Genomic DNA, 25667 nt, shown 5'->3' on the forward strand with positions numbered 1-25667 from the left:
AATCTTTCAAACCAATACGTTTGAAATTATCAAAAAATGTTTACACTTGTAATCCAGTTAAAATAGTCCATAAATTTCACTCACATCTCGCAACTTTATACAAGACAAACAATGAATTTAATCCTACAGAAGCTGAATCTTTCTTCTCAAAAATAACCTTACCTGAGTTATCTCAGAATCAAAAAAGCAATTTGGATGAGCCTATAACTATAGATGAAGTTGCTAACGCCATAAAAGACCTAAAACTTAACAAAAGACCAGGCCCAGACGGCTACTCGGCTTTATACTATAAAACATTCTCAGAAATACTCTCTCCCATTCTCACTGAAACTTTTAACAAACTTCTAGATGGACATTCTTTTCGGCAAGAAACACTAATGGCAATTGTTTGTATGATCCCAAAACCCCTTTCTGATGATACTTCCTGTGTGAATTATCGGCCTATCTCTCTGTTAAACCTTGATATTAAATTATTAGCAAAAATAATAGCAAAACGCCTCAATAGCATTATAGGAAAATTAATACATAGAGATTAAGTAGGCTTCATGCCAAATAGACAGGCAGGCGATAATATACGCAGGGCAGTGTTATTGGCACATATTGCTAAAAAACGGAAAATCCCTTTATGTTTTCTATCTCTCGATATTAAGAGGGCATTTGACACAGTATCCTGGCAATATATGCAATATTCATTACAAAAATGGGGTTTTGGACCCCACTTTTTAACATGGATCAAAGCATTATATAATAAACCCAAAGCCTATATAAAATATGCTGGATACAAATCTGAAGTCTTTAATATCGAAAGAGGTACCCGACAGGGTTGCCCATTATCTCCCTTATTATTTGCCCTTATACTTGAACCCATGGCCCAATACATCAGAACAAACCAAACTATAACTGGCATTGAAGTAGGAGGTATTACACACAAATTATGTATTTGCAGACGATATATTACTTTTTCTATCATCACCACAGGTCTCTGGTCCTAACTTAATACCAGCTCTTGATGGATTTGCAGCCCTATCCAGCCTTATGATTAATCCTAAGAAATGCCTAGTGCTTAATATTTCACTCACAAACATGGAATTGATCCCGGCTAGGGCCGCACTCCCATTCACATGGGCAGAAAAATCAATCCCATATCTTGGAATTAATTTAACAGCATCTCATTCTGACTTATTCTCAACCAATTATCCTCCTGTATTAAGACAGATCACAAATCTAATAAAACAATGGTCGCAACTTCCTTTATCCTGGATAGGGAAGATTAATGCAATCAAAATTACTATTCTACCCAAATTGCTTTATCTATTCAGAGTCCTCCCTATTCCAATTCCTTCCTATTTTTTGAGAATAGTACAAAAAAGAGCAACTTCGTTTATATGGGGCTCTTCTAAACCACGTATACCTATACACACACTACATCTTCCCAAAAATAAAGGAGGCCTGGGATACCCTAATTTTTCTAACTACTACAGAGCAGCACATTTGGCCAGTCTGTCCAAATACCATGCAAAACAGGAAATCCCATTATGGGTATTTGTAGAGGCTTCAGAAAATGACCCTCTATTAATATCAAATTTATTATGGCTTGATCCTAAAGACCGCTTTAAAATTCATAATCCCATAACTAAATACTTCTTATCTCTCTGGGATAAACTAAAAACCAAAAATCAGTTACAATCTCCACACAATCCTCTCCTTTCTTTTATCAGAAATCCGGCCTTTTATCCGGCATGGATCTACCCAAATTCTTTTAAAGCTTGGACAACATCAGGCATTCAGACACTAAATGACTTCATAGCATCTAAATCATTCCTTTCATTCCCATCGCTTAGAGAAAAATATGATCTACCAAACTCTGAGATATTTAGATATCTCCAAATCAAAAATTTCTATACACCATTCCTAAAGGGGGATACACCAAAAGATCCATTTGCTAAAGGTACAATTTCATCACTTTATAATCAATTATATGGAGTAGCAAATCTTAATAGACCCTCTTACGTTCAGAGGTGGGAGGAGGACCTGGGACGAACTTTAGAAGACACGGACTGGTCTAACATATGGCTCACATCTAAGTCATCTTCACCCAACATCTTACACTGGAGACAAATTATAAAGTCCTAACTCGCTGGTACCTTGTACCCGCTAGAGTGGCAAAATATTCACCTAATACCTCAACTCTTTGTTTTCGAGGATGCCCAGAAATAGGCACATATTTACACATATGGTGGATGTGCCCAGTAATCCAAACCTTCTGGAAGGAAGTCTTCGTGATTGCATCTAAAATATTTAAAAAAATAATACAACCAGATCCATATTTAACTTTACTTAATCTAAAACCGGAATGGTTAACACTCTCTCAGTTCAAACTTATGATCCAACTAATAACGGCTGCAAAACAAACAGTGGCCAAGGCATGGAAATCTCCTACATTGGTACTAGCAGAAACAATTCACAGAATGAATAATACAATGTCCCATGCTAAGATGGTAGCCATCGATCAAAATCAAATTCCAAAATTTGAAAAACTTTGGCATCCTTGGATAAAACAACAGTTCCTGTCAAACTTCAATGACTCTGTCCTGTTGCCATGGTAACAGATTAAATGACTTACAGAGACACCCATTCTAAGGCTTCAAAGAGAACTAAAAAGAATAATAAACTGACGAGCGGGACAACCTTGTGGACCATACCTCTACCTTTCAACCCTTTTTCTTCTTTCTCTTTCCTTTTCTCCACCTTACGATTAAAGCTCATTATCAGAATTTATTTGACCTATATACACTCTACTTGTAAACAATATGTATAGTAGGTATAAATCATTTAAATACCTACAAAAGTAACTAAGGAAATGATATATATCTTTAGTTTAGGTTTACGTGAACCCAATGTTTAATATTTGAAATTTCATGATATTTACCTATATAAACCCTACTGTAAAACAATGAGCTTACTTTATAGATCCTTGTAAACTTACTTTATGTATCTTTATAACATTGTATACTCAATAAACTTCTTTTGACAAGGAAACAATATATAGGTCGCACTACCAGGACATTTTCCATTAGAGTTGGTGAGCACATCGCCCTCATTAAAAGTAGGGATCCAAAACATACTGTCCCCAGACATTATAAGGAGTTCCACAATGGAAATCCTGAGGGATCACAATTTATCATCATAGATAAATACACACCCCCATGGAGAGGTGGGGCAAAAATTAGAGGTGTATCCCGTCTGGATATGTACTGGATTTCCTAAGGCCTCATTCACACGAGGCGGATCCATTTCAGCGGAGTCCGCCAGCTCAGCAGGAGATCTCTCCGTTGATCTCTGCTGAGCCGGCGGATGACAGATCCGTCTCTGCTCACTGAGCGGGGAAGGACCTGTGAGAGCGCCGCTGATTCCTATGGAGGGATCAGATGAAAAGCAGACAGCATGTTCGTTTTCATCAGATCTCATCCGATCCACCCAGATGGATGGCGAACATATCGTCATATGTCTGAATTTAGCGTATCGGATGGCAGACGGGTGTCAGCAGACACATTTCCGCTGACTTCAGTCTCCCCATAGGAGTCAAAGGGCGGCCTGCTCGGATTCGCCTGAAAAACGGACAGGCAGATCCAAGCGGGCTTGCTGTGTGAAAGGGGCCTTAAGTGGCCCTAGTTCACCTTTGAAAGATCATGTTTACTGAGTGTGTGAGGATTCGCCTGCTCATGTGAAACCACAAAAAACAATGCCAGTCATCTTATTAGCAATTTCTTTCTGCTGTGCAGTTGTTTTTAGAAAATCAGGCCAAAAATGTTATTGTTGAAGCTTTAACCACTTAAGGACCAGAAGGATTTGCCCCCTTAATGACCAGGCCATTTTTTGCGATACGGCACTGCGTCGCTTTAACTGACAATTGCGCGGTCGTGCGACATTGTACCCAAACAAAATTGATGTCCTTTTTTTCCCACAAATAGAGCTTTCTTTTGGTGGTATTTAATCACCTCTACGGTTTTTATTTTTTGCGCTATAAACAGAAAAAGAGCGACAATTTTGAAAAAATCCAATATTTTTTACTTTTTGCTATAATAAATATCCTAAAAAAATGTAAAAAAAAACTATTTCTTCATCAGTTTAGGCCAATATGTATTATTCTACAAATTTTTGGTAAAAAAAAAAAAAAATCACAATAAGCGTATATTGAATGGTTTGCGCAAAAGTTATAGTGTCTACAAAATAGGGGATAAATTTATGTAATTTTAATTTTTTTTACTAGTAATGGCGGCGATCTGCGATTTTTAGCAGGACTGCAACATTGTGGCAGACAGATCGGACACTTTTGACACTTTTCTGGGACCAGTGACATTTATGCTATGAAACTGCAGTGATTAGTGTGTAAATGTCAGTAGCAGGGAAGAGGTTAACACTAGGGGGCCATTAAGGGGTTTAATGTGTTCCCCGGGAGATGTTTATAACTGTGGGGGGGGGGGGGGGGCGGTACTGATGGGGCTCTGTCTGTTTATGTAGGCAGATCCCTGTTCTGGCTTTCTGTGAGGCGATTGCGGGTTGGCAAATTGGCCTAAACTTATGAAGACATTTAATTTTTTACATTTTTTTTATTGGATATGTTTTATAGCAGAAATGAAAAAATATTGTTTGTTTTTTTTTTTTTAAATTGTCGGTCTTTTGTTTGTTTATAGCGCAAAGAATAAAAAACGCAGAGGTGTTCAAATACCACCAACAGAAAGCTCTATTTTAGGGGAAAAAAAAAGAACAGGAATTTTATTTGGGTACAGCGTCGCACAACCGCAAACTGTCAGTTAAAGTGACAAAGTGCCGTATCGCAAAAAATGGCCTGTGGTCATTAGGAGGGTAAAACCTTCGGACGTGAAGTGGTTAAGCTATATGTGGGGTTTCGGAACAATACAGTATCAGCGACAACATATTCTGGCATCACATTTTGAATGTGTAATTGATTTTTTTCATTTTTACATTTAGATTACCTTAAATACAGTAGCATCATCCCAAGCTGTTTTGTTTCAACTTAAAAAAGGGGTTTTTTTAGGTCGTTTTGGCTCAGACACCTGCTTTTTTATAAGACAATAATAGGCTTCAATTAATCAGTTGAAGTATCAGCCATAACACATATAAAAGTTAAAGGAAGGTGTCTTTATAAAAAAAAAAAATTTAAGTGTTTGTTACCCTAAAAAAATGTATCCTGTTCCTTTAAAGCATGTTATACAGCACAGTGCTTGTGCTGTGTCATCTGGCCCCTGGTAACACCTGAAATACCTGGCTGATCCTGTCTGGTTCTGCCCTCCCTCCTGTAAACTGAGCACGGTTTATCATGGCTGCTGAGCCCTGACACCATGGTCAGTTTACATGTCTCCATCATCCACAGCTCTCCTCTCTTCTCTCCTGTGTCCTCCTCCCCCCTACCCTCCCTGCCTGTCAGCTCTGTATGTGTGTTAACCGCCCCTCCCCTCTTCTCCTGCTGCTATTAGTAGGCATTTAAACTTAAAAAAAGTACTGCCAGCCCCGCCACTTGTATCCAGGTATAACAGACAGTGTATGTGTATGTGGAACACGAAGCTACTATATACATTTTTTTGCAGATCTTTTCATGATCATGTGACTCCCAGTTGAGACCTCGGCTCCTCCCGCTGTAGATATCTGCAAAAAAGGTATATAGAAGCTTTGTTTTCCACATACACATGCACTGCCTGTTATAGGTGGATACAAGAGGGGCTGGCAGAGTAATAAAATGTAAGGTAACAAACACTTTAAAGCCCTTAATATCTTACAAACTGTCCAGTGGATAAAGGGTTTGTTAGTGTAGTAATATTTTTTTTTTCTTGCAGTACCATGCTGCATTTTATTAAAAGTTTAAAAGAATATCAAAACAGTGTACAAAGCACCCCCATCATCCCTATATCACTAATAAGTCCTAAATTTTAGTTGCCTGGTTGCCTCCCTCATTTTCTTTCATTCCTTTTCATTTTAAGTTTCTTTTCTCTTTTTTTTTTTTAATTATTGAATTATTGACTTGGAATATTTTAACTTTCTTTTTACTTTTTTCATTTTGGATTATGCAAGGAAGGGTTAAAAGAGTTAAGAGTTTTTATTGTTGGTTTTCCTATCTCAGTGACACAACAGGAAGTTTAAAGAATTTTCATTTGACAGTTGTCACTGGAGCAGGTGTTTAACTATGGCTATTTTCTTCTATTTCAACCAGAAGTAAAATTTAAACCTTTCCTACTCTTTAAAAAAATGTAACTATACTTACATATTTCTATTTACAACACGTTATCCATAACATTTTGACATACATTTTGTCACTTTGTATATTTTTGTGTGTTTGTGCTTAACGCATTAATTGGTTTTAGTAGTTCTCACAAGCTTGCTACTGCCCAAAATACTTGGTGATCTTCTCTATTTAGTGATGAGCTCCAGGTTTGGACCAAATTTGACTTGTACAGAGATTTGAATTCACTGTGAACTTTCGGAACGTTCCGTGGAATTTGCCCAGCTAATAGTCCCATAATGAACAGCAAAACTTTGACCAATGTTTCAGCCCACACTCTGTAAAAAGCTGCTCTCGCAGCATCTGTTAAAGAAAGGAGATTTTAAGGTCTGGTGTGACCCCTCTGACACCTCCATCCCTAATAGTGCACTAAAAAATCAAGAAAAATAGACCTGGGACTTTAGATGAGGTGAGAGAGGTTTAGCCAATGTCCACAGTGAACACTGAGACAAAATCAATTTATTTGTTTCAAAATGTTATGTAACGGAGCAGCAACAACAATGATTGTGAGTTACCCGGCATAATAGCCAATGTACACAACACAGATGAAAGTAAATATACAAAGATTTATTACAAATGTTATACATCAATGAGCAACAATAAAACTTGAAAGTTGCTGGGTCAGTAAATACACATACACAATAAGAAAATAAAATGTACAAACATATGGACAGGGAAGTATATAAACAGAATGCAGACATCAATAATACCCAGTATGTACCAGCATAAAACAAGCATCAATAAAGCCCCATGCATTTCGCGAGACCCCGCTCGCTTCTTCAGGGTTGGATGCATGAATGTTGTATCGAAGGTCTGAGATAAATCGCCAAACACTGGATATCAAGAAGGCAGCTGATCGTCAGCTCTCCCTGTCAGAGGGGGAGTCTGTGCGGATAATCAGCACACTGATTATCCGCACAGCCCCCATCAAATGTGCCAATAAGCTGCCAATCGGTGCCCATTCAGTGCCCCATCATAACCCCTGCCAGTGCCCAATAAAGTGCCAATCAGTGCCCACCACAGTGCAAATAAGTGCCCATCATAGTGCCAGTGTCCATCACAGTGCCAATCAGTGCCCAGCATTAACACCTGTCAGTACCTGCCCAATTAGTGCTGCCCATCAGTGCCATCTATTAGTGTCCATCAATGCCACCTGTCAGTGCCAATCAGTGCCACCAGTCAGTGCCCAATGCCACCAGTCAGTGCCCATCAGTCCTGCCTGTCAGTGCCCATCAGTGGCGCCTGTCCGTGCCGCCTGTCAGTGCCCATCAGTGCTGCCTGTCAGTGCCCATCAGTGCCGCCTGTCAGTGCCCATCAGTGCCACCTGTCAGTGCCACCTGTCGTGCCCAGTGCCGCCTGTCAGTGCCCATCAGTGCTGCATATCAGTGCCACCTATTGGTGCCCATCAGTGCTGCATATCAGTGCTACCTATCAGTGCCTATCAATTCTACATATCAGGCCCATCGGTGCCGCCTCATCAGTGCCCATCAGTGCCGACTCATCAGTGCCCATCAGTGAAGGAGAAAACAAAATTTGATAACAGAAACAAAGAAAACATTTTTTTTGTCTTTTTTTGTTTAGCAAAAAATAAAAACTGCAGAGGTGATCAAATGCCACCAAAAGAAAGCTCTATTTGTGGGAAGAAAATGATACAAATTTAGTATGGGTACAGTGTTGTATGACCGCGTAATTGTCATTCAAAGTGTGACAGCACTGAAAGCTCAAAATTGTCCTGGGCAGGAAGGGGCGAAAGTGCCTGGTATTGAAGTGGTTAATGATATTTGCTGCATGTTTGGGGATGTTGTCCTGCTACAGATTAAATTTAGGGTCAATCACACGCCTCCCTAATGGTATGGAATGGTGGATAAATATTTCTCAGCATTGAGGACACCATTGATCCTGATCAAATCTTCAACTCCACTTGCAGAAATGCAGTCCCAAACTTGCAAGGAACCTCCACCATGCTTCACTGTTGCCTGCAGACACTCATTGTACCCTTCCCCAGGTCTTCATTGAACAAACGGCCTCCTGCTTCAGCCAAACAAACATTCAAATTTTCACTCATCAGTACAGAGCGCCTGTTACCATTTTTCTGCACCCCAGTTCCTAAGTTTTTGTGCATAGTTGAGTCACTTAGCCTTGTTTCCTCATTGAAGGCTTTTTGCTCACGATTCTTCCATAAAGAATATATCTGGCCAGATGTCTCGAGACAGTAGATGGGTGTAAATGGGTCCCACTTGTTTCTCTCTTCCCCAGCTGCTGGAATGCACAACAAAATAATTCCCCCAGACACCCCCATGCACAGTATTTCAATGCTAGTTTGGAAAAATTGTTAGATATACTGCTGCTGCTGTTCCAACTGGTGTAATCTGCCCCATTCCATGAATTTGTGGCATGCACTCTACCACAGTGGCAGTTTCCCGGAGACCATTTTTTAGCCAATAAGGCTATCCCTACACTCCACGATTATGTGGAAGGTAATGTTTCCACATCACTAGACCATGCAGCCAGCTGCAAGATCCACATGACCACAGGCACATGGTCCACCAAGTATGGGCTGGAACCTTATATATAATTTCTGGTCCACTGGGTCACTTTAGTGGTGGCCAGGCAGGATGACAGGGACAGGAGTTTACCTGAGGCAGATATACTGTCAGCTCTGCAGGTCTGGGCGCAGAAGTGGTTAACCCCACACCATCTTGTGAGGTAGGCCAGAAGAGTTTGTAGCCATTTCAGGTGGTCATGCCCAGCCAGTGTTTTCGCTGGGAAAAATTCAGAATGAACTCCATCTGGCCACGAACTGCCTAATATGGAATATGTCCACCAGGTGGAAATCTACCTTGGCCATGCTGCACCTGCTTCTGCATCAGTGGGTCATACATATGCACCTATTCCAGTATGGCATGAGGAGAGGTCTGGGGAACCAGGTCATTTTCCTCAGTGGATCTTCAGGATAATTGTTACCATTTAAGGAGGAAACCAGGATGATGAGCCATTACAATGCAGGCATCAGCGCAACTATTAATGTAGTGTTCCTGCTGGAGCACACACTGTGGGGAATAGCACCAGGAGGAAGAGGAGGATTTCCTGGTGATGCTTTATCCAGACTCTGTCCCTGTGAGGCCGCAGCAGGCACAGAAGGAGCATGAGGAGGAGGAATATGGTCATCATTCTGGCGCTGAATAGGAGGAAAGCATAGAGCAGGCTTCTAACCCTCACATACCCCAGGATTTATAAATGGCTATGGGCAAATAGCTGAGGACAATGTTGTTCTCAGCGACCCCAATACTTGGGTTCCTCTGCCTTCAGTAATTTGTGGTGGATGGGTTTGGGGCATCAAGAAGAGGAACTATTTTCATAGTTTCATATAATTAGTTTCATATAATATAAATAATATATATTTCATATTAGTTTCATATAATTCTTCCGTCTAAAATATACCTACTCTCTAAAATTCCCTCACACAAAAAAAAGATGATTCTTTTCATCAAATCTGAACTTTTTTTTATATAAAAACTGTCTTTGAAAAAAGACAGTTTCTTCTATTGTTTCTGGCTGAAAGAAGCCGACTATCTGCCTCCAAATTTGACACCTTTTGAAAATGAAAGAATTCTTTGCAACAAATCTGTAGAATTTATAAGCTATGCATAAAAAATATACTTTCACGTAATATTTGTGGCTAAATTTGGCCTATTTGCATCCTATTAAAAATGATATTCTGTTCATTAAATCTGTAGAAGTTTTATAATCCGTTTCAGAGAAAATACAGTTTCATGTAATATTTCTGGCTGACATAAGCAGCCTATCTGCTTCTGAATTTGCCTCCAGTTATAAAGGATGGTATCCTGTTCAGCAAATCTATACAATTTTCATAATTTCTATTTGAAAAAATACAGTTTTATGTAATGTTTCTAGCTGGAATAGGCCTACTCTCTGCTGACATCTCCCAAGCATGTTATTTAAAGGAATTGATCATTGCTATTTTGCCCTTTAAGCTGCCTGAAAAGACCCTTTTCCTGCTGAATGGTTTTATTTTGATACATGACCTCCAGCTATTCATGCCCTTTGTTTGACAGTTCCTTGCACTTTTCATGTCTTTTTTTTCAGCTGAGTTCAACCTGCTCTGACTTACGCCTTCCACTCCTTGCTGTCACTTGTAAACATGGAAGCCTTAAAAAGACAGCTTTCCTCTCAGTGGCTCTTACAGATCCCTGCCTGCCCTGAACTCACAGGGGGAACAAGGGGGATGCAGGTGCAAGTGAAGTGTCGGGTGGGGCATTATGTGGTAAGTTGCACTGTGGTCCTCATCTAAGCCCAGGTGCAGAGATACCAATCAATGATCTTCCCGCAAGTGAGTGAGGTGGAGCTGCTGGGAGTTCCTAGAGCCAAGATGGGTAGGTGAGATGAGAGGAAGCTTTGGGGGTTGGAGAGATGATGGCTGTGGAGGGAGATGTGTGCATAGGTTGGGGATGGGGAGAGTGGTGCAGAGGTCAGAGCCAAGGAGTGGTAGATGTGAGAAGTTGACAGACTCTAAAAGAGAGCTGAACCCTGCACTCTGTATGTAGCACACTCCTCAACCCTGCACTATGTACATAGCGCAAACCCTGAACTCCGCACACTGAATAGGGTACCCCTGCAATTTGCTCTCTGTACATATCATATCCCTGGACATCAAACATAACGTACTCCTGGAATTTATCGACAACCTCTGGATATGACGCTGAGCACGTGCACTCAACTTCTTTGGTCGACCATGGTGAGGCCTGTTCTGGGTGGAATCTGTCCTGTTAAACTGCTGTATGGTCTTGGCCACTGTGCTGCAGCTCAGTTTCAGGGTCTTGGCAATCATCCTATAGCCTAGGACATCTTTATGTAAAGTAACAATTATTTTTTCAGATCCTCAGGGAGTTCTTTGCCATGAGGTGCCATGTTGAACTTCCAATGACCAGTATGAGAGAGTGATAAAACCAAATTTAACACACCTGCTCCCCATTCACACCTGAGACCTTGTAACACTAACGAGTCACATGACACTGGGGAGGGAAAATGTCTAATTGGGCCCAATTTGGACATTTTCACTTAGGGGTGTACTCACTTTTGTTGCCAGCAGTTTAGACGTTAATGGCTGTGTGTTGAGTTATTTTGAGGGGACAGCAAATTTACACTGTTATACAAGCTGTACACTCACTACTTTACATTGTAGTAAAGTGTCATTTCTTCAGTGTTGTCACATGAAAAGGTATAATAAAATATTTACAAAAATGTGAGGGGTGTACTCACTTTTGTTAGATACTGTATATATATATATATATATATATATATATATATATAATATTTATATGTTACAGAATTCCAGATAACGTAGTTTAGCACTCTGATAGTATACATTTATTTTTACAGAATTTAAAATAGGAATTTTAAAAAGAAAGAATGCCCTGAAATAACTACTTCAGCCCCCTCAATGACCAAGCCATTTTTGTTTATGTCCTTTTTTTCCCCACAAATAGAGCTTTCTTTTGGCGGCACTTGAACACCTTTGCGTTTTTTATTTTTTGCGCTATCAACAAAAAAAAGACTGACATACAATTTTGAAAAAAAATAACAATATTTTTTACTTTCTGCTATAAAGCACATCCAATAAAAAAATTTAAAAAAATCAAATGTCTTCATCAATTTAGGCCAATATGTATTCTTGTACATATTTTTGGTAAAAAAAATCCCAATAAGCGTATATTGATTGGTTTATCGCGTCTACAAACTATGGGATAGACTTATGGCATTTTTTTTTTCTATTTTTTTTTTTTTTTACTAGTAATGGAGGCATTTGGCAAATTTTTAGCGGAACTGCAACTATGTGACGGACAAATTGGACACTAAGTGACACTTTTTGGGGACCAGTGACACCAATACAGTGATCAGTGTTAAAAAAAAATGCACTGTATAAATGACACTGAGAGGGAAGGGGTTAACAACAGGGGCGATTAGAGGGTTAAGTGTGCTCCTAGGAAGATATCTTGCTGGGTGGGGGATGGGCTGACTGGAGGAAGAGAGACAGCTGTGTTCCTGATTACATAGGCAGACCGCTGTTCTGCCTCTCCAGCGAATGATCAGCAAGTCCCAGTTGCCACCGCACCCACTGATTGGCTTCCGCTGTAGCCAATCACAGCAAGAGCAGATCTCCAGTGGCGCGCATGCGTGCCCCAGACCCCGAGGTGGAAACAATGTACAGGTACGATGTTTCGCGCAGCCGGGCCTCCCTGCCGCAGTAAAGGTGCGGTGGGCAGTCCGGAAGCAGTTAAAGGGTTTTTCTATTGTTTTTAGTAAAAAAGGGATGCTAATTGTTACCTAAAAATGAAAAGGATTTGTTAAAAATTGGTAATATTTTAGCTGCCTTAGCATTCCTTTTTATTTTTGTTAAGCTGTAATACAAATCAAATACTTTTGCAAAAATAAAACTATGCCAACTGTCATATCATATTTTGGATAAACAAATTGCCTTACCTCAAGAAAAGTAAAGTGTGGTTTCTTTAAATCCATAATAAGTAAATTTCCAATGAGTGGAAAAGCCCATGGTCCAGGAGGAAATGTTTTGACATTGTCCTTGTTCCACTTTTTCAGAACTATAAGGATATATAATATAGATAGAGCCAACACAATGTATGTACATACATCCATTGTTGTGATTAGCTATGGGATGAGTCGGGATCTGGCAGTTAGTGGATGGCTATTAATTTGCCGTCTTATATAACAGACCACTTTCACCTTTATTCCAGTGTACAATCAGTTCTTTGCACGTTAATAACAAACAGCATTAGGAAATAGTAAATTCAGAATCAACATGTTGTTTTAAAAGAACAAAGTACTGAGTGTTAAAGGACAGCTATACCTATTACCAAACTTGCGGTAACCCACTCGTGCATTCTGCCCAAGTAAAACTGCACTAAACCCCACTTGTTGTCACTTTAGCTCCTGAGCAGCTGTCCGCTCCTGTATTTACATTATCGGCAAAAAACATTTCTTCCGTGCTGACCAAGCTAACGCACACACATGTCCCCATAGGTGTGAATGCAACCATATACTGAGTCTTGATACATTGCCAATTGAAGTTTATGGGCACTCAGTGTGAACAGGATAGCTACACATTGTCTGAGCTCCCTGCCTCAACCCTGCCATTGCTGCTGCCATCTCCATCTACCTTTCTGCTGGTTCTAATGTATTCTTGCTTCACCCACTGAGTGGGCACTGACGATGGAACTCACGCCCACACGAGCTGCAGTCAATGGGGATGATTTACTAAGACGAATGCACTACGCCGGTTCACACCTTAATTGGTGCGCCGTGAAAATCATTGATCGAACGTACAAACCGGTGCACTTTGAACCGCAACACGATAATAAATATGTAAACTGCAACTGGTGCTAGGGTAACTGCGGTTTTCTCATTGATAATGGCGCACGCCCAATACAATTGGTTCATTTCATCTCACCGGATATGTCTTGTTAGGCAATTAGTAGATGTTCTCAGTGAATTAACCCTTTTGATGCTAATCTCATTCCTATCACTTCTAATATATCTTTGAAATGTGTTTTTTTCTATTTGTACCCAAATCTTTCAATACATTACAAAGAATAGAGAAGTGTTTCTAAACCCAATAAATTAATATTTTCCAACCTTGATCTTTAAAGGTGACCATACACTGCAATCAGTTTGATCTAAAAAAAAAAAAAAATAGATTTAGTACAAGAGCCTGTTTGATTTCCTATAATTTGAATTAATTGTTCAAGTGCGTCTTCCCATTACCTATTTTGCCAAAATATTGAGTTGTACAGAGATTGGGCAATCAATGAATATAGTGCATGACCATCTTAAGTGCCAAATTTGGAATGTAGCTGTGCCATGACCCACTTGTATTTTCCTATTAATATTTCTTGGGCATTATACAAGGCACATGAGAACCCACCTTTTTTTAAGACATGCTAAAGTGATCAGGAATCTTCAAACTATGGCTCTCCAGCTGTTGTGGAACTTCACATCCCATGAGGCATTGTAAAACTCTGGCATTCACAGACATGACTAGGCATGATGGGAATTGTAGGAACCAAAAGAAGAGCACACACCATTCCAGGCAAGTCTTCAGGTGCAAATGGATGACAGGTGCAGACCCCCACTCACCGCTGTCCAATGTGAATAAAATGAATAAATGGTCGCACTCTGAATTTCCAAAAAAAAAAAAAAAAAACTTGCTTGATGTACCTTTATTGTCACAAACATACAATACAAACACAGGGCAAGCAGTTGACATGTTTTACAAGCGATAGCTTGCTTGTTCACAACAAAAGTAGCATACACCAAGCAGGCTGTAGAGTAAACCCTAATCAGGCACATCCAAAACCACCTACTTGGGATTACGCTAAATGTTAAAAACATTACAATATTTAAAATGTATGTATATACATGCAAACACTGACACAAACACTGATGCAAACACAGACCTCAAAAAGGGAGAACATTGATAATTGATAAAAACAAACATGTCCATAAACAAGATATCCATGAGGCAAAATGTCATATTACTCATAACGGTAAATCAAAACAGAAGAAAAAAAAAAAGAATAAAAACACACAATACAAAGAAAAATCAATGTATTTATGTCCAGCCTTCTAATGCCCGCAAAAGATGATTGTATATATACATTCTCAAACCATCTATTGAGTCTAAATGCATATGTATACAAAATAAGTATATATTATAATGTAAACTTGTTCAGAAGGGCATAAGAGGTGAGCTTCTGTAATGCTGTCCCGTAAAAAATACATATGTATATGGGCTTGAAACAAAAACAAAATCAATCAACCCCAAATACAGATGTACTTAAAAAAATGGTACTCAAACAAAAAAATACAAGAAACAAAGTTGCTTTTGCATGATAATAAATGATCAATGAGTCCTAGTGGGAACAGTGTATAAATGACCAATGGACATGTGCCAATAACTGGATATGTATAAGAGGATGAAAAAACTCAAAAGTGCCGAGAAAAATGAACCAAAACCTGTGTATATTCTGTAAATGGATACAGATGTAGACACAAACACATGGCCAAAATATATAGAACACAACAAAAGATACTGGTTAAATGATTAATTGTGAAAGTGTGAGACGTCCCACTCATTCCGAAAGGTTTTCTGGTATTAAAATGAAATATCCAAAAAACCTCCCTTCTGCAAAGGATTTTAAAGATGTCTCCTCCTCTTTTGGGTGTCTGGACTTTCTCCACAATCTGTACCCCCACAGTGGCACTACTGCCACTGTGGTACTGGTTAACGTGTCGGCCGACATTGGTCATCAGATTTTTGTCGATGCTGTATAGATGTTCTTGGAACCTGTCCCTGAGTCTTTTTGTTGTGTGCCCAATATATTGTACATTGCAAGATTTGCATGTAACAATATATATGACGTACCGTGTTTTACAATTGAAAAAAGATTTTATTAGATGTGTTTTTTCACTCGAAAAAGAGCATACTGTGTCTCCCTTAATGATATGTTTGCAACACTGACATCCTGTAGCATCACATCCATAGTTTCCCTTAAAATGTAACCACGTAGTGGACTTAAAGCGGAGTTCCACACAAAAATGGAACTTCCGCTTTTCGGAACCCTCCCCCCCTCCGGTGTCACATTTGGCACCTTTCAGGGGGGAGGGGGGTGCAGATACCTGTCTAAGACGGGAGTCTACGCTTCTTCCCATCCCTCCGCGCTGTCTCCTGGGAAACACACAAGTCCCAGGAGATAGCGGGGACCAGTTACGATGTGCAGTGCGACTCGCGCATGCGCAGTAGGGAACCGGGAAGTGAAGCCGCAATGCTTCACTTCCTGATTCCCTCACCTAGGATGGCAGCAGCAGCTGCCGAGAGTTGAGCGAGTGATCGGCGTCAGCTGCTGACATCGCTGGACCCTGGGACAGGTAAGTGTCCATTTATTAAAAGTCAGCAGCTGCAGTATTTGTAGCTGGCTGTTGGCTTTTAATATTTTTTTTTTTAGGTGGACTACTGCTTTAATTGTGGCAGGATCAAAAAAGCTGGGAGACAATGAATTTCCCAGAGTAGGTGCACGCCTTGGAATGAAATTAATGCTGTGCTTAAGAAGGTCTGCACAGACGTTATCCTCAAAAAGAATGGGCAAATATTGATGCACAATGTTTCTAATGTCTTGGAATTCTTTACTGAACAGTGTAGTAAAGGTGGGTCTTTGCTTATTGAAAAATAGTTTTATTTTTTTTATTTGTATCCCTGCCTTTATGTCCTGATTCACTTAGAAGATCTGATCTGTCTTTGGACTCAGCGATCACACAGGCTCTGTCGAGCATATAAACCAGGGTATCCCCTTTGAAGAAAACGGGAATAGAGCATTTTTGCTTCTCTATTATAGGATGATTGATCGCTACATATCCTGCGTAGCCTCAAAAACTGGCCAATCGAGATACCCCTAACAGTATGTCAGGGGTTCCCCCGATTGAGCTATAAGTAAAGTATTCCCAGACATGGGTTTTCTAAACAAATTAGTATGAATTCTGTTATCAAAGCCACACAGGTGTACATCCAAAAAGTCGATCTCTTTTTGATCGCTCTGTCATGTGAAGTAGGTTTCTGTCATTCGAGTTTAAGAACAGCGAAAATTGTTCCATGGAGCAAAGTTCTCTGTCCACAATAAAGATCAGCTCATCTATATAGACAATAGAACATTTTAATCAATGACCTGAACCCATTATTGACACCATATATATGGTGGAGCTCCCACCACCCCATATATAGATTGGCCAGTGATGGTGATAACTTGGCTCCCATGGCTGCATCACACCTCTGAAGGAACCAATCTCCATCAAAAGGTGAAAAAATTGTGTGTCAACAGATATTGTAAAACATCCAGAACAAATGATTTATGTTCAGCATTGTAAAGTAAGTCCAAGTAAAAAGCAATGACCTCAATAGCTTTCTCATGTGGAATACAAGAGTATAGACTTGAGACATATTGTCATCCCATGTCATGTCCTTTCCAACACTCAAAAGATGATTTGTATCTTTAAGAAAGCTGAGTAGGCTACATACTAGCGGCTGTAAAACACTATCTAGCCATTCTCCCAATTTCTCATTCAGGGAGCCAATACCTGCAATGATTGGCCTCTCATGTAATGGATGTAACCCTTTGTGAGTTTTTGGGAGATGATGAAAAATAGGGGACGCTGGAAATTCCAGAATCAAACTGGATGCCAATTTCTGGTCAAAAATGCCCAGGGACACCGCGTCATTAACTAAATTGGTCAACCACATTTTATATTTTTTGGTGGGACCTCCAGTAAGTCTAGAATATGTATCCTGATCAGATAGTTGCCTTTCTGCCTCACACTTATACTGTTCAATACTCATTACAACCACTGTGATTTTCCAAAGTTTTAAGCACCTTTCTTTCCCGATTAGAAAGATTGTCATGTCTCACTGAACTAGCCATAGAAGATTGCATGGATAGTGCTGCAAGATCTCTCTCAACTATTTTCTAAAATGTATTCATTTCAGGGCATCGTGCATTGATAGGATAAAAATCTGAGTTGATGGGAATTGTAGTTCCTGAACAACTGGAGGGCCGTAGTTTAAAGACCCCTGTGCTAGACCATTATTCTGCCTCCAGAATTGGGAGTGTGGCATCTACCCAACTTCTCTCTGTTGGTGGACATAAGAACCTACATCTATAGTTATAGATTTGGGCAGCACACTGGTGTAGTGGTTAGCACTTTCACCTAGCAGCAGAAAAGGTCACTGGTTTGAATCCCGCCCGTGACACCATCTGCCTGGAGTTTGCATGTTATCCTTGTGCCTGTGTGTGTTTCCTCTCACTCTAAAAACACGCTGGAAGGTAAATCAGATCCTGTCTAAATTGGCCCTAATATGTCTGAATGTGAGTTAGGGGCCCAAACACCACCCCATGTTAAAAAAAATATATATATATTTTCTTAATTTGAAAATAAGGATCATCTCTTCCTCAGAGAACATTGAGCGGGGCATGGTGGTGGGAAGAAATAAGCAGCAGTACAAGCAACTTCCTGTAGGGGCGTGATGTCATTCCTGTGTGCTGTCCGCCGCTTCCGGGAAACATATGCACCACAGACGCATACCTATGCACACACAGCTCTGTACACCCCAAATTATTAGGTATCTTGGACTTTGGGGTTTTTTTTTTTTACTAAAGGCAAATCCACTTTGCACTACCAGTGCACTTGGAAGTGCAGTTGCTGGAGATCCAAGGGGGACATGCAAGGAAAAAAAAAAAAAAAAAAACACCTTTGCTTCTACATGATTTGATGTTAAAATCATGCGCTTCCCCTCAGATTTACAGCGAGTACATTTGTATTGCAGAGTGGATTTGCCTTTAATAAACCCAAAAATACCTAAGAAATTGGGGTGTACAAAACAAAGTGCTAGAGTGCAATTTGCCTAATGGGGACACTAGTTAGATTGACCTGTGTGTCCTCAAGGAAAGACATTTGTAGGGTTTTACCCTCACTTACTGTTTGGCTATGTGACAGTAAATGAAGCCAATTTTAAGAAAAAGGACACAAAGCCCAACCTAAAAAAGACAAGCAGGGGTTCTAACACTCACTTTCTTTCCCTCAAATGCCTACAATTAGAATAGGATTGTCTTGAGCTAGATTTTAGCACAGTGCTCTAAATCAGTGGTTCTCAACCCTGTTCTCAAGTACCCCCAACAGGCCATGTTTTCGGGTTTACCTTCATCTTGCCCAGGCACTTTATAAATGGCTTGGTATTTTGGACAGCTATTTTAGATAAGATAAATTCACAAAATATGTCCTGTCAGGGGTACTTGAGGACCAAGGCTGAGAACCACTATGCTAAAATGGAAAAGTGAATACTTTCCTCTGTAATTTTCCTTTCCTGGTGCCTATCCATGCATATATGCTACCATGAAGGCACCAGGAAAGTAACTTTTAGACCCCTTTCACACCGAGGGCGTTTTGCAGGTGCTATAGCATTAAAAATAGCGCCTGCAATCCGCCCTCAAACAGCTGCAGCATTGTCTCCAGTGTGAAAGCCCGAGTGCGCTGGCAGGACGTCAAGAAAAGTCCTGCCAGCAGCTTCTTTGGAGCAGTGAAGGAGCGGTGTGTTTACCGCTCCTCCACCGCTGCTCTCCATTGAAATCAATGGGGCAGCACTAGGATACCACCAGCAAAACGCTGCTATTGCGGTGCACTGCGAGTGGTTTTAAACCTTTCTCAGCCACTGGGGGGGGTATAAGTGCCCCACTAGTGGCCGAAATGTGCCGCTAATCCGACGGTAAAACGATGATGATATGGGCGGCTCGGTGTGAAAGGGGTCTTAGACAAATCACACCTTTTTTTGATTTGTCATGCCAATCAGCCTAGTTAAGCTGCAGCTGGGAAATCTGTTGCATGAAAAGTAACAAAACAAAAAACATACAGTTTGGTACAAATTGTATTGGTCAACAAAACAGGACTTGGAAAAGAGTACGGAAAGCAAAAAGCACATGTATGTTAATTTGAGACACTAACAGAATATGTTTTTTGAGGCCTGACCATTTTGCATTGGTAATTGCAAGAAGGTCTGTGCCGACAAATGGATATCTATTAAGGATTTAAACATTAGTCACAACATCAAAAAAGATTTTGCAAGGCATGCGTGGCTTTCTGAGATGGCGGATGTGTGACTTGTGAGCTTCGGTCCCATCCCAAGATCCGCGGCCCCTGCCAAGCTACACTAGCCACCAATCGAGCCAGGGGTAAGCATCCATGCCTCCTCAGGCCTCCCTGGCACTACATGGGCAAAATTGGGGTTCAACGGTCATTTTATTGTGCCTCACAACCCCCGCGGCCCTCCTCCACTATGGACCGCTTCCTGACTAGGCCTCAATTACACAGGGGGATCTGGAGGATTAAGTCAGCACATTGATGGTGCAGGATCCTTCACAGCAGATTCCTCCTTCTCACATATCTCCCACCCCTCAGCTGACATTGACTCCTGAGCTGATGAATCTCAAGCTCCAGGCTTTGGCCCAGCAAGTAACCAGGGACATTGCCCAGGAGATGGGGAAAATTTCTAGGGAGCTTAGAGGGGATATAGACGCCCTTGGTGAATGCACATCAACCCTGGTAACAAAATTTGACGAGACTTTACAGTATGTACAGGCTCTTGAAGAGGAGAATGCTCTGCAAAACTCTGTATCTCAATTGCAATTACAGCAAGAGGACCTCGAGAACAGAGAAAGGCGCCAGAACCTCAGAATCCGCAGTGTCCATGAAAAGGTAGCTGACAATGACATACAGCCATACCTCCTTTTCAATGCCCTGGCACCTGGAATAGTGGACATAGATTGGTGTCTTGATCGAACCCAGACCCCCGTGACATAGTGGTGAGTTTCCATTTTTATGAAAGCAAAGAGGCCCTGACAACATTGAATACAAAGGAGACAAACTCCAACTGTTCAGTGACCTATCTCCTAATACATTGACCAAACGCCGCTCTCTAAGACCCATCACCACTCATCTCCAACAGCACAAAGTCCCCTATTATTGGGGCTTTCCTCTTCACCTAAATGTCACTGTGGAAGGGGTCCAGCACATCATACGGGACCTCCAGGAAGGATGCTTTCCTTAAACGCCTGGGCCTACCCCGGCTCCCTGAAGAGTCTGACCAGATCTCCCCCGCCACCCCATGGCACATCGCGGCACCAGCCAGGATTTGGACTCTAGTAAGGGGAAGAGGATCGAGGGCCTATTCTACTCCCCAACACTCTCAGCGTTCCAGACCACCCACTTGATTTACTGAAGGATCCCCACCGGGTCTTCTCCTTTCTCCCCCCATGGGCATACGACCTATTAGTCGATCCCCTTTGGGAGACAGTTTTGCCTTATCACCGGGCAATTTGCATTGTTCCTATGCATCGTTTTCTTTGTTGCACTGTTGACTTTACTTGTTCTTTGAACTGTTGCATAACGGAAGTCCTCCCCCCCACAACCGCTCACAGCATGTAAGCTTTAAGGAGCACCCGAACTGTTAACAACATTACCGGATCATCGAGATGGAATGTCACCTGCCCCTTCCCATGTTGGAGACTGCCTTGCTCCCCTACAGGTCATCAGGCTGCAGCCGAGAACCCCTGAGAAGCTTTTGCCTCTCAGGTTTATTTCTGATGTTTTTTTTTCTTGGGCCTGACAGGCCTTTTTGTTGTTGCGCTACACGTTCTACATTGGTCCCTTTTTTGGACCACTCCACCACATTTTTCTTCAGATTTTTTTTTTCTTACTAATTTTTTACTTTTATTTTTATCTTACTTTTGATTATTGTTATCATTTGTATATCTATGCTTATCTTTATTTGTTTTAAATTATTATTACTATCAATATAAGCCTTATTGCTGACGGTCCCCTTTACAGTAAGTTCCATGGCAGATTATGGTTTGTTACATGGCTGTATATATGTTTCTGCACTGCTGGGCTAACGCCCATTAATTAGAATGTTCTTTGGCCTAAATGTTTTGACCTAACATGGCTCTGAAACTAATGCCATATAATGTATAGGGCCTGAATTCTATTAAGAAGAGATGGCTGGCATTGAGGGAGTTCAGGACCTCCGGCGTGGATGTAATCCTGGTTCAGGAGACGCACTTCCGGGTTGGAGGATCCCTGAAATTCGCCTCTAAATATTTACCGCTATCCTTTCTGGTGTCTGACCCATCTGGAAAGGCGGGAGTAGCAGTATTGATAAGACGCTCTTGCCCTCTCCAGGTCAAATCTACCCACTTAGACCCCAGGGCCATTATATAGTTTTACAAGGCACTTACTTGTCTAACCCTATAATGATCATGAACATATATACCCCCAACTCAGGTCAGGTTAAATTTCTTACTGACGCTTTTGAACGCCTACAAAAATTCTCCCAGCCCTTTATAGTAATAGGTGGCAACTTTAATGCTGTCCTCTCTCCCACCCGAGATAGGAAATCTCTGTTCCATGCCACGTCATCCTCCGCTACACTTTCCTTGCCAATTCTTTTTTTAGAAAATTGACCCGAACTCCTCGTATGTTTGATGCAAGGCGGATCAAACACCCTACAGGTAGACAATATTCATTTTATTCCCCCCCTCACAAGATGTTCTCTAGACTAGACTACTTTCTTATTTCAGCCCCCCTGCTATCATACACGGTGTCGTCCGACCTAGGCCCCATTACCTCGTTGGACCACGCTCCCCTGACCCTAGATCTTAGCCTCTCCGCTGCATTCCCAAGGAAATGTCATTGGAGACTCAATGAATCCCTGATAAAACACCCAGAAACAAATACGACACTCTCTACAGCCTTAACTGAATATTTTCAACTAAACACAGGTTCCGTGACCAGCCTGTCCACCCTCTGGGAGGCCCACAAGGCATTCTTTGGAGGACAGTGTATTGCTGTTGGCTCGCTAAGGAAGAAAAATGCAGCCCTCTTGAAATCATCTTTGCTGTCTGAACTTTCACTAGCTGAAAAATCCCTGCTCCGATCTCCCACGGTAGGCCGGCTGCGTGCGGTAACCTTCTTATGTCACCATATAAAATCCCTTGACATGTCAACAGTAGATAAATCACTCCTATGGGCTAAACAAAAATTCTATGAATTTTCAAACAAGCCACGCAGGATGCTGGTCTCTAGACTCAACCCAAGACCCTTTCTCCCCTTCCCAGATCACATCAAACACCCTGACGGAATTCTCTCCTACTGCCCACAGATCATGACTCAGGTGTTTGGTGAGTTCTATGACAATAATTGTCTCACACCTGACCACCACCCCTCTTTTGACATGGCAGCTTTTGAAGAGTTTATGTCAGACCTGCGGCTACCCAAGCTAACAGACTCAGACGTACAAGTATTAAATGCCTCTATCACAGAAGAGGAGCTGACTAGCACTGTAAAATCCCTGCCAAACCACAAAGCCCCTGGTCCAGACGGTCTCCCATATTCATACTATAAGACCTTCCTTCCAACCCTATCAACGCATTTGATCTCCCTATATAACTCTCTCCTCCAGGGTAAACCCCCCCCAACAATTTCTTCATTCCTTTATCACAGTCATACCGAAACCAGACAAGCACCCTGCACTCCCAGACAACTATAGGCCAATAGAACTCTTAAACTCAGATTACAAGCTATTTACAAAAATTTTGGCCAACCGCCTCTCCCAATTTCTGATGAAATTAATTGACAGAGACCAGGTGGGTTTTGTCCTCACCAGACATGCAGGGGACACCCGGCGAACCATAGATGTTATTGATATGTTGAACAGAGTCCGTCGCCCCGCCTTGATACTAAGCCTTGATGCCCAAAAGGCATTTGATAGACTAAGCTGGCCCTATATGTTTGCAACCCTCACTAAATTTGGAATTCGGGGTGCTTTTCTCCTAGCCCTAAAATCCCTTTATTCCAACCCCACATCACAGGTCCAATTAGCTTTCTTCTCTTCTCGTTCATTCCCCATGTCAAATGGAACTAGACAAGGCTGCCCCCTATCCCCCCTCCTCTTTATCTTATGCCTAGAGCCTTTAACGGAGGCTATCAGATCCCATCCTGACATAAGAGGGGTCCTCATGCGTCAAAGGGAGTACAAATTGTTCCTATTTGCTGATGATGTTCTCCTCACCCTGACTAACCCTCATATGTCCCTCCCATCCCTACAGGCCTTATTGTCCCAATTTAGCTCCCTATCTGGTTACAAGGTTAACACATCAAAAACTGAAGCTCTACCTCTTCACCTGCCTCCTGCTGACCTCCTTTTGCTTAAAAATTCATACCCATACCATTGGTGCACATCAGCTCTCAAATATCTAGGGGTCCATCTCACGCCAGCATATTCCTGCCTTTGCTCGACCAATTACCTTCCCTTGTTCAGGAATATAAATGCCGCGTTAACTCGTTGGCACCCCCTCCTGATATCCTGGATAGGCAGGATCAACGTGCTAAAGATGTCTATTATGCCAAAATTATTATATTTCTTTGAAACACTTCCAGTCCCCATCCCAATAGCACAGTTAAAAACACTTAAAAGATGGTTTCTTAACTTTATATGGAAAGGAGGAGCCCATAGAGTGGCCAGTTCAGTAGTCTTTAGAAATCAGGGTGGTATGGGTGCCCCAGACGTTCATAAATATTATCTGGCCTCCCACCTCCGTACGGTGGTGGCCTGGTCCAGTCTAAGACCCCCCAGCCATTGGGCGGAGATAGTGTTTCCCCGTCTATCTGAACCATCCAGGTGACGTCAGTGATCTCGTGTGCCTCGCTGGAACGCGGAAGTGGCCATCCCACCTACACCGCACTGCAGCCGGCTTCTCCGTACGGAGGTCCGCGGCCATCCCCTCGGATTACATCGAAGCCCCACGCTCACGGACTATTTACCCACCCTGGATACAGGTTCTATTGGAAGCTGACACTCTCATAATTTTATGTAAGTGCGAATATGTGCTGTTTTATATTGAATTAAACACTTGTACTTAGAGGCGCTTTCTTTTTGTTTTTTTCATTGAGTGGAGATAGAGATGGGCTCCCTGTTCCCGACCCACCCATGCTTCCTAGTCTGGTCACCTGAGCTAGCCTCGGACCCCAGGCTACAGGGTCTCTGTCTAAGCCCCATGTCGTTCTCACTCAGACTCTGGCGGTCATGCCAGAGGTTATATTCATACCTCCAAATAACCCACTTTCTATCGAAACTCTCCCCCACTCTTACCCTCACCAAACCAATGCCCTTTGAACTTTTATGCTCCCAGGGACCATGCCAAATACGACTCATTTCTAGTATATACCAAATTCTCCAGCAGAATGCTCCACTCTCGACAGAACCTCACTCTTACATGCGCAAATGGTTGCAACACATTCAACAACAAATTTCTGACACACAGTGAGCTAAAATCTGGTCTTCAATCTGTAAGATATCTAGATGTGTGGCCCAGAGAGAGACAGCATATAAAGTCTTATATTTTTGATATAGGACCCTGGAGGTTCTACACCAATATGATCCCTCTCTTTCCCCTCTGTGTTGGATATGTAGGTAAGCCTGAGGGAATCAATACCACATCTTCTGGCAATGTGAACTGATTGTACCTTTTTGGTCCATGGTGTTGTCAATGCTCCAGCAGTTATTTGATACACATTTCCCAATGGACCCAGTACACCTCCTTCTAGGCCTCCCACTCCCAGGCCTCGAACAAACTTGCCTCCTCGAAGGCTTCGAACAAACTTGCCTCCTTTATCCTATTAGCAGCAAAAAGAGCTATACCTTCCTGTTGGTTGTCCACACATTCCCCAACCCAAGATCAGC

The 25667-nt window shown here is 41.6% G+C and overlaps 1 protein-coding gene across 1 annotated transcript in view; it reads right to left on the reverse strand.

Annotated features, from left to right (window-relative positions):
- Window positions 1-25667, reverse strand: part of LOC141141151 (uncharacterized) — a 193800-nt gene that overhangs the window by 80404 nt on the left and 87729 nt on the right. Inside the window, exon 10 of the mRNA XM_073628855.1 lies at window positions 12800-12985. Coding sequence (XP_073484956.1) covers window positions 12800-12985 — 186 coding nt within the window. The remainder of the gene's footprint in view (window positions 1-12799; window positions 12986-25667) is intronic.

The sequence above is a fragment of the Aquarana catesbeiana genome, linkage group LG04 (assembly GCF_042186555.1).
Source record: "Aquarana catesbeiana isolate 2022-GZ linkage group LG04, ASM4218655v1, whole genome shotgun sequence".
NCBI lineage: Eukaryota > Metazoa > Chordata > Amphibia > Anura > Ranidae > Aquarana > Aquarana catesbeiana.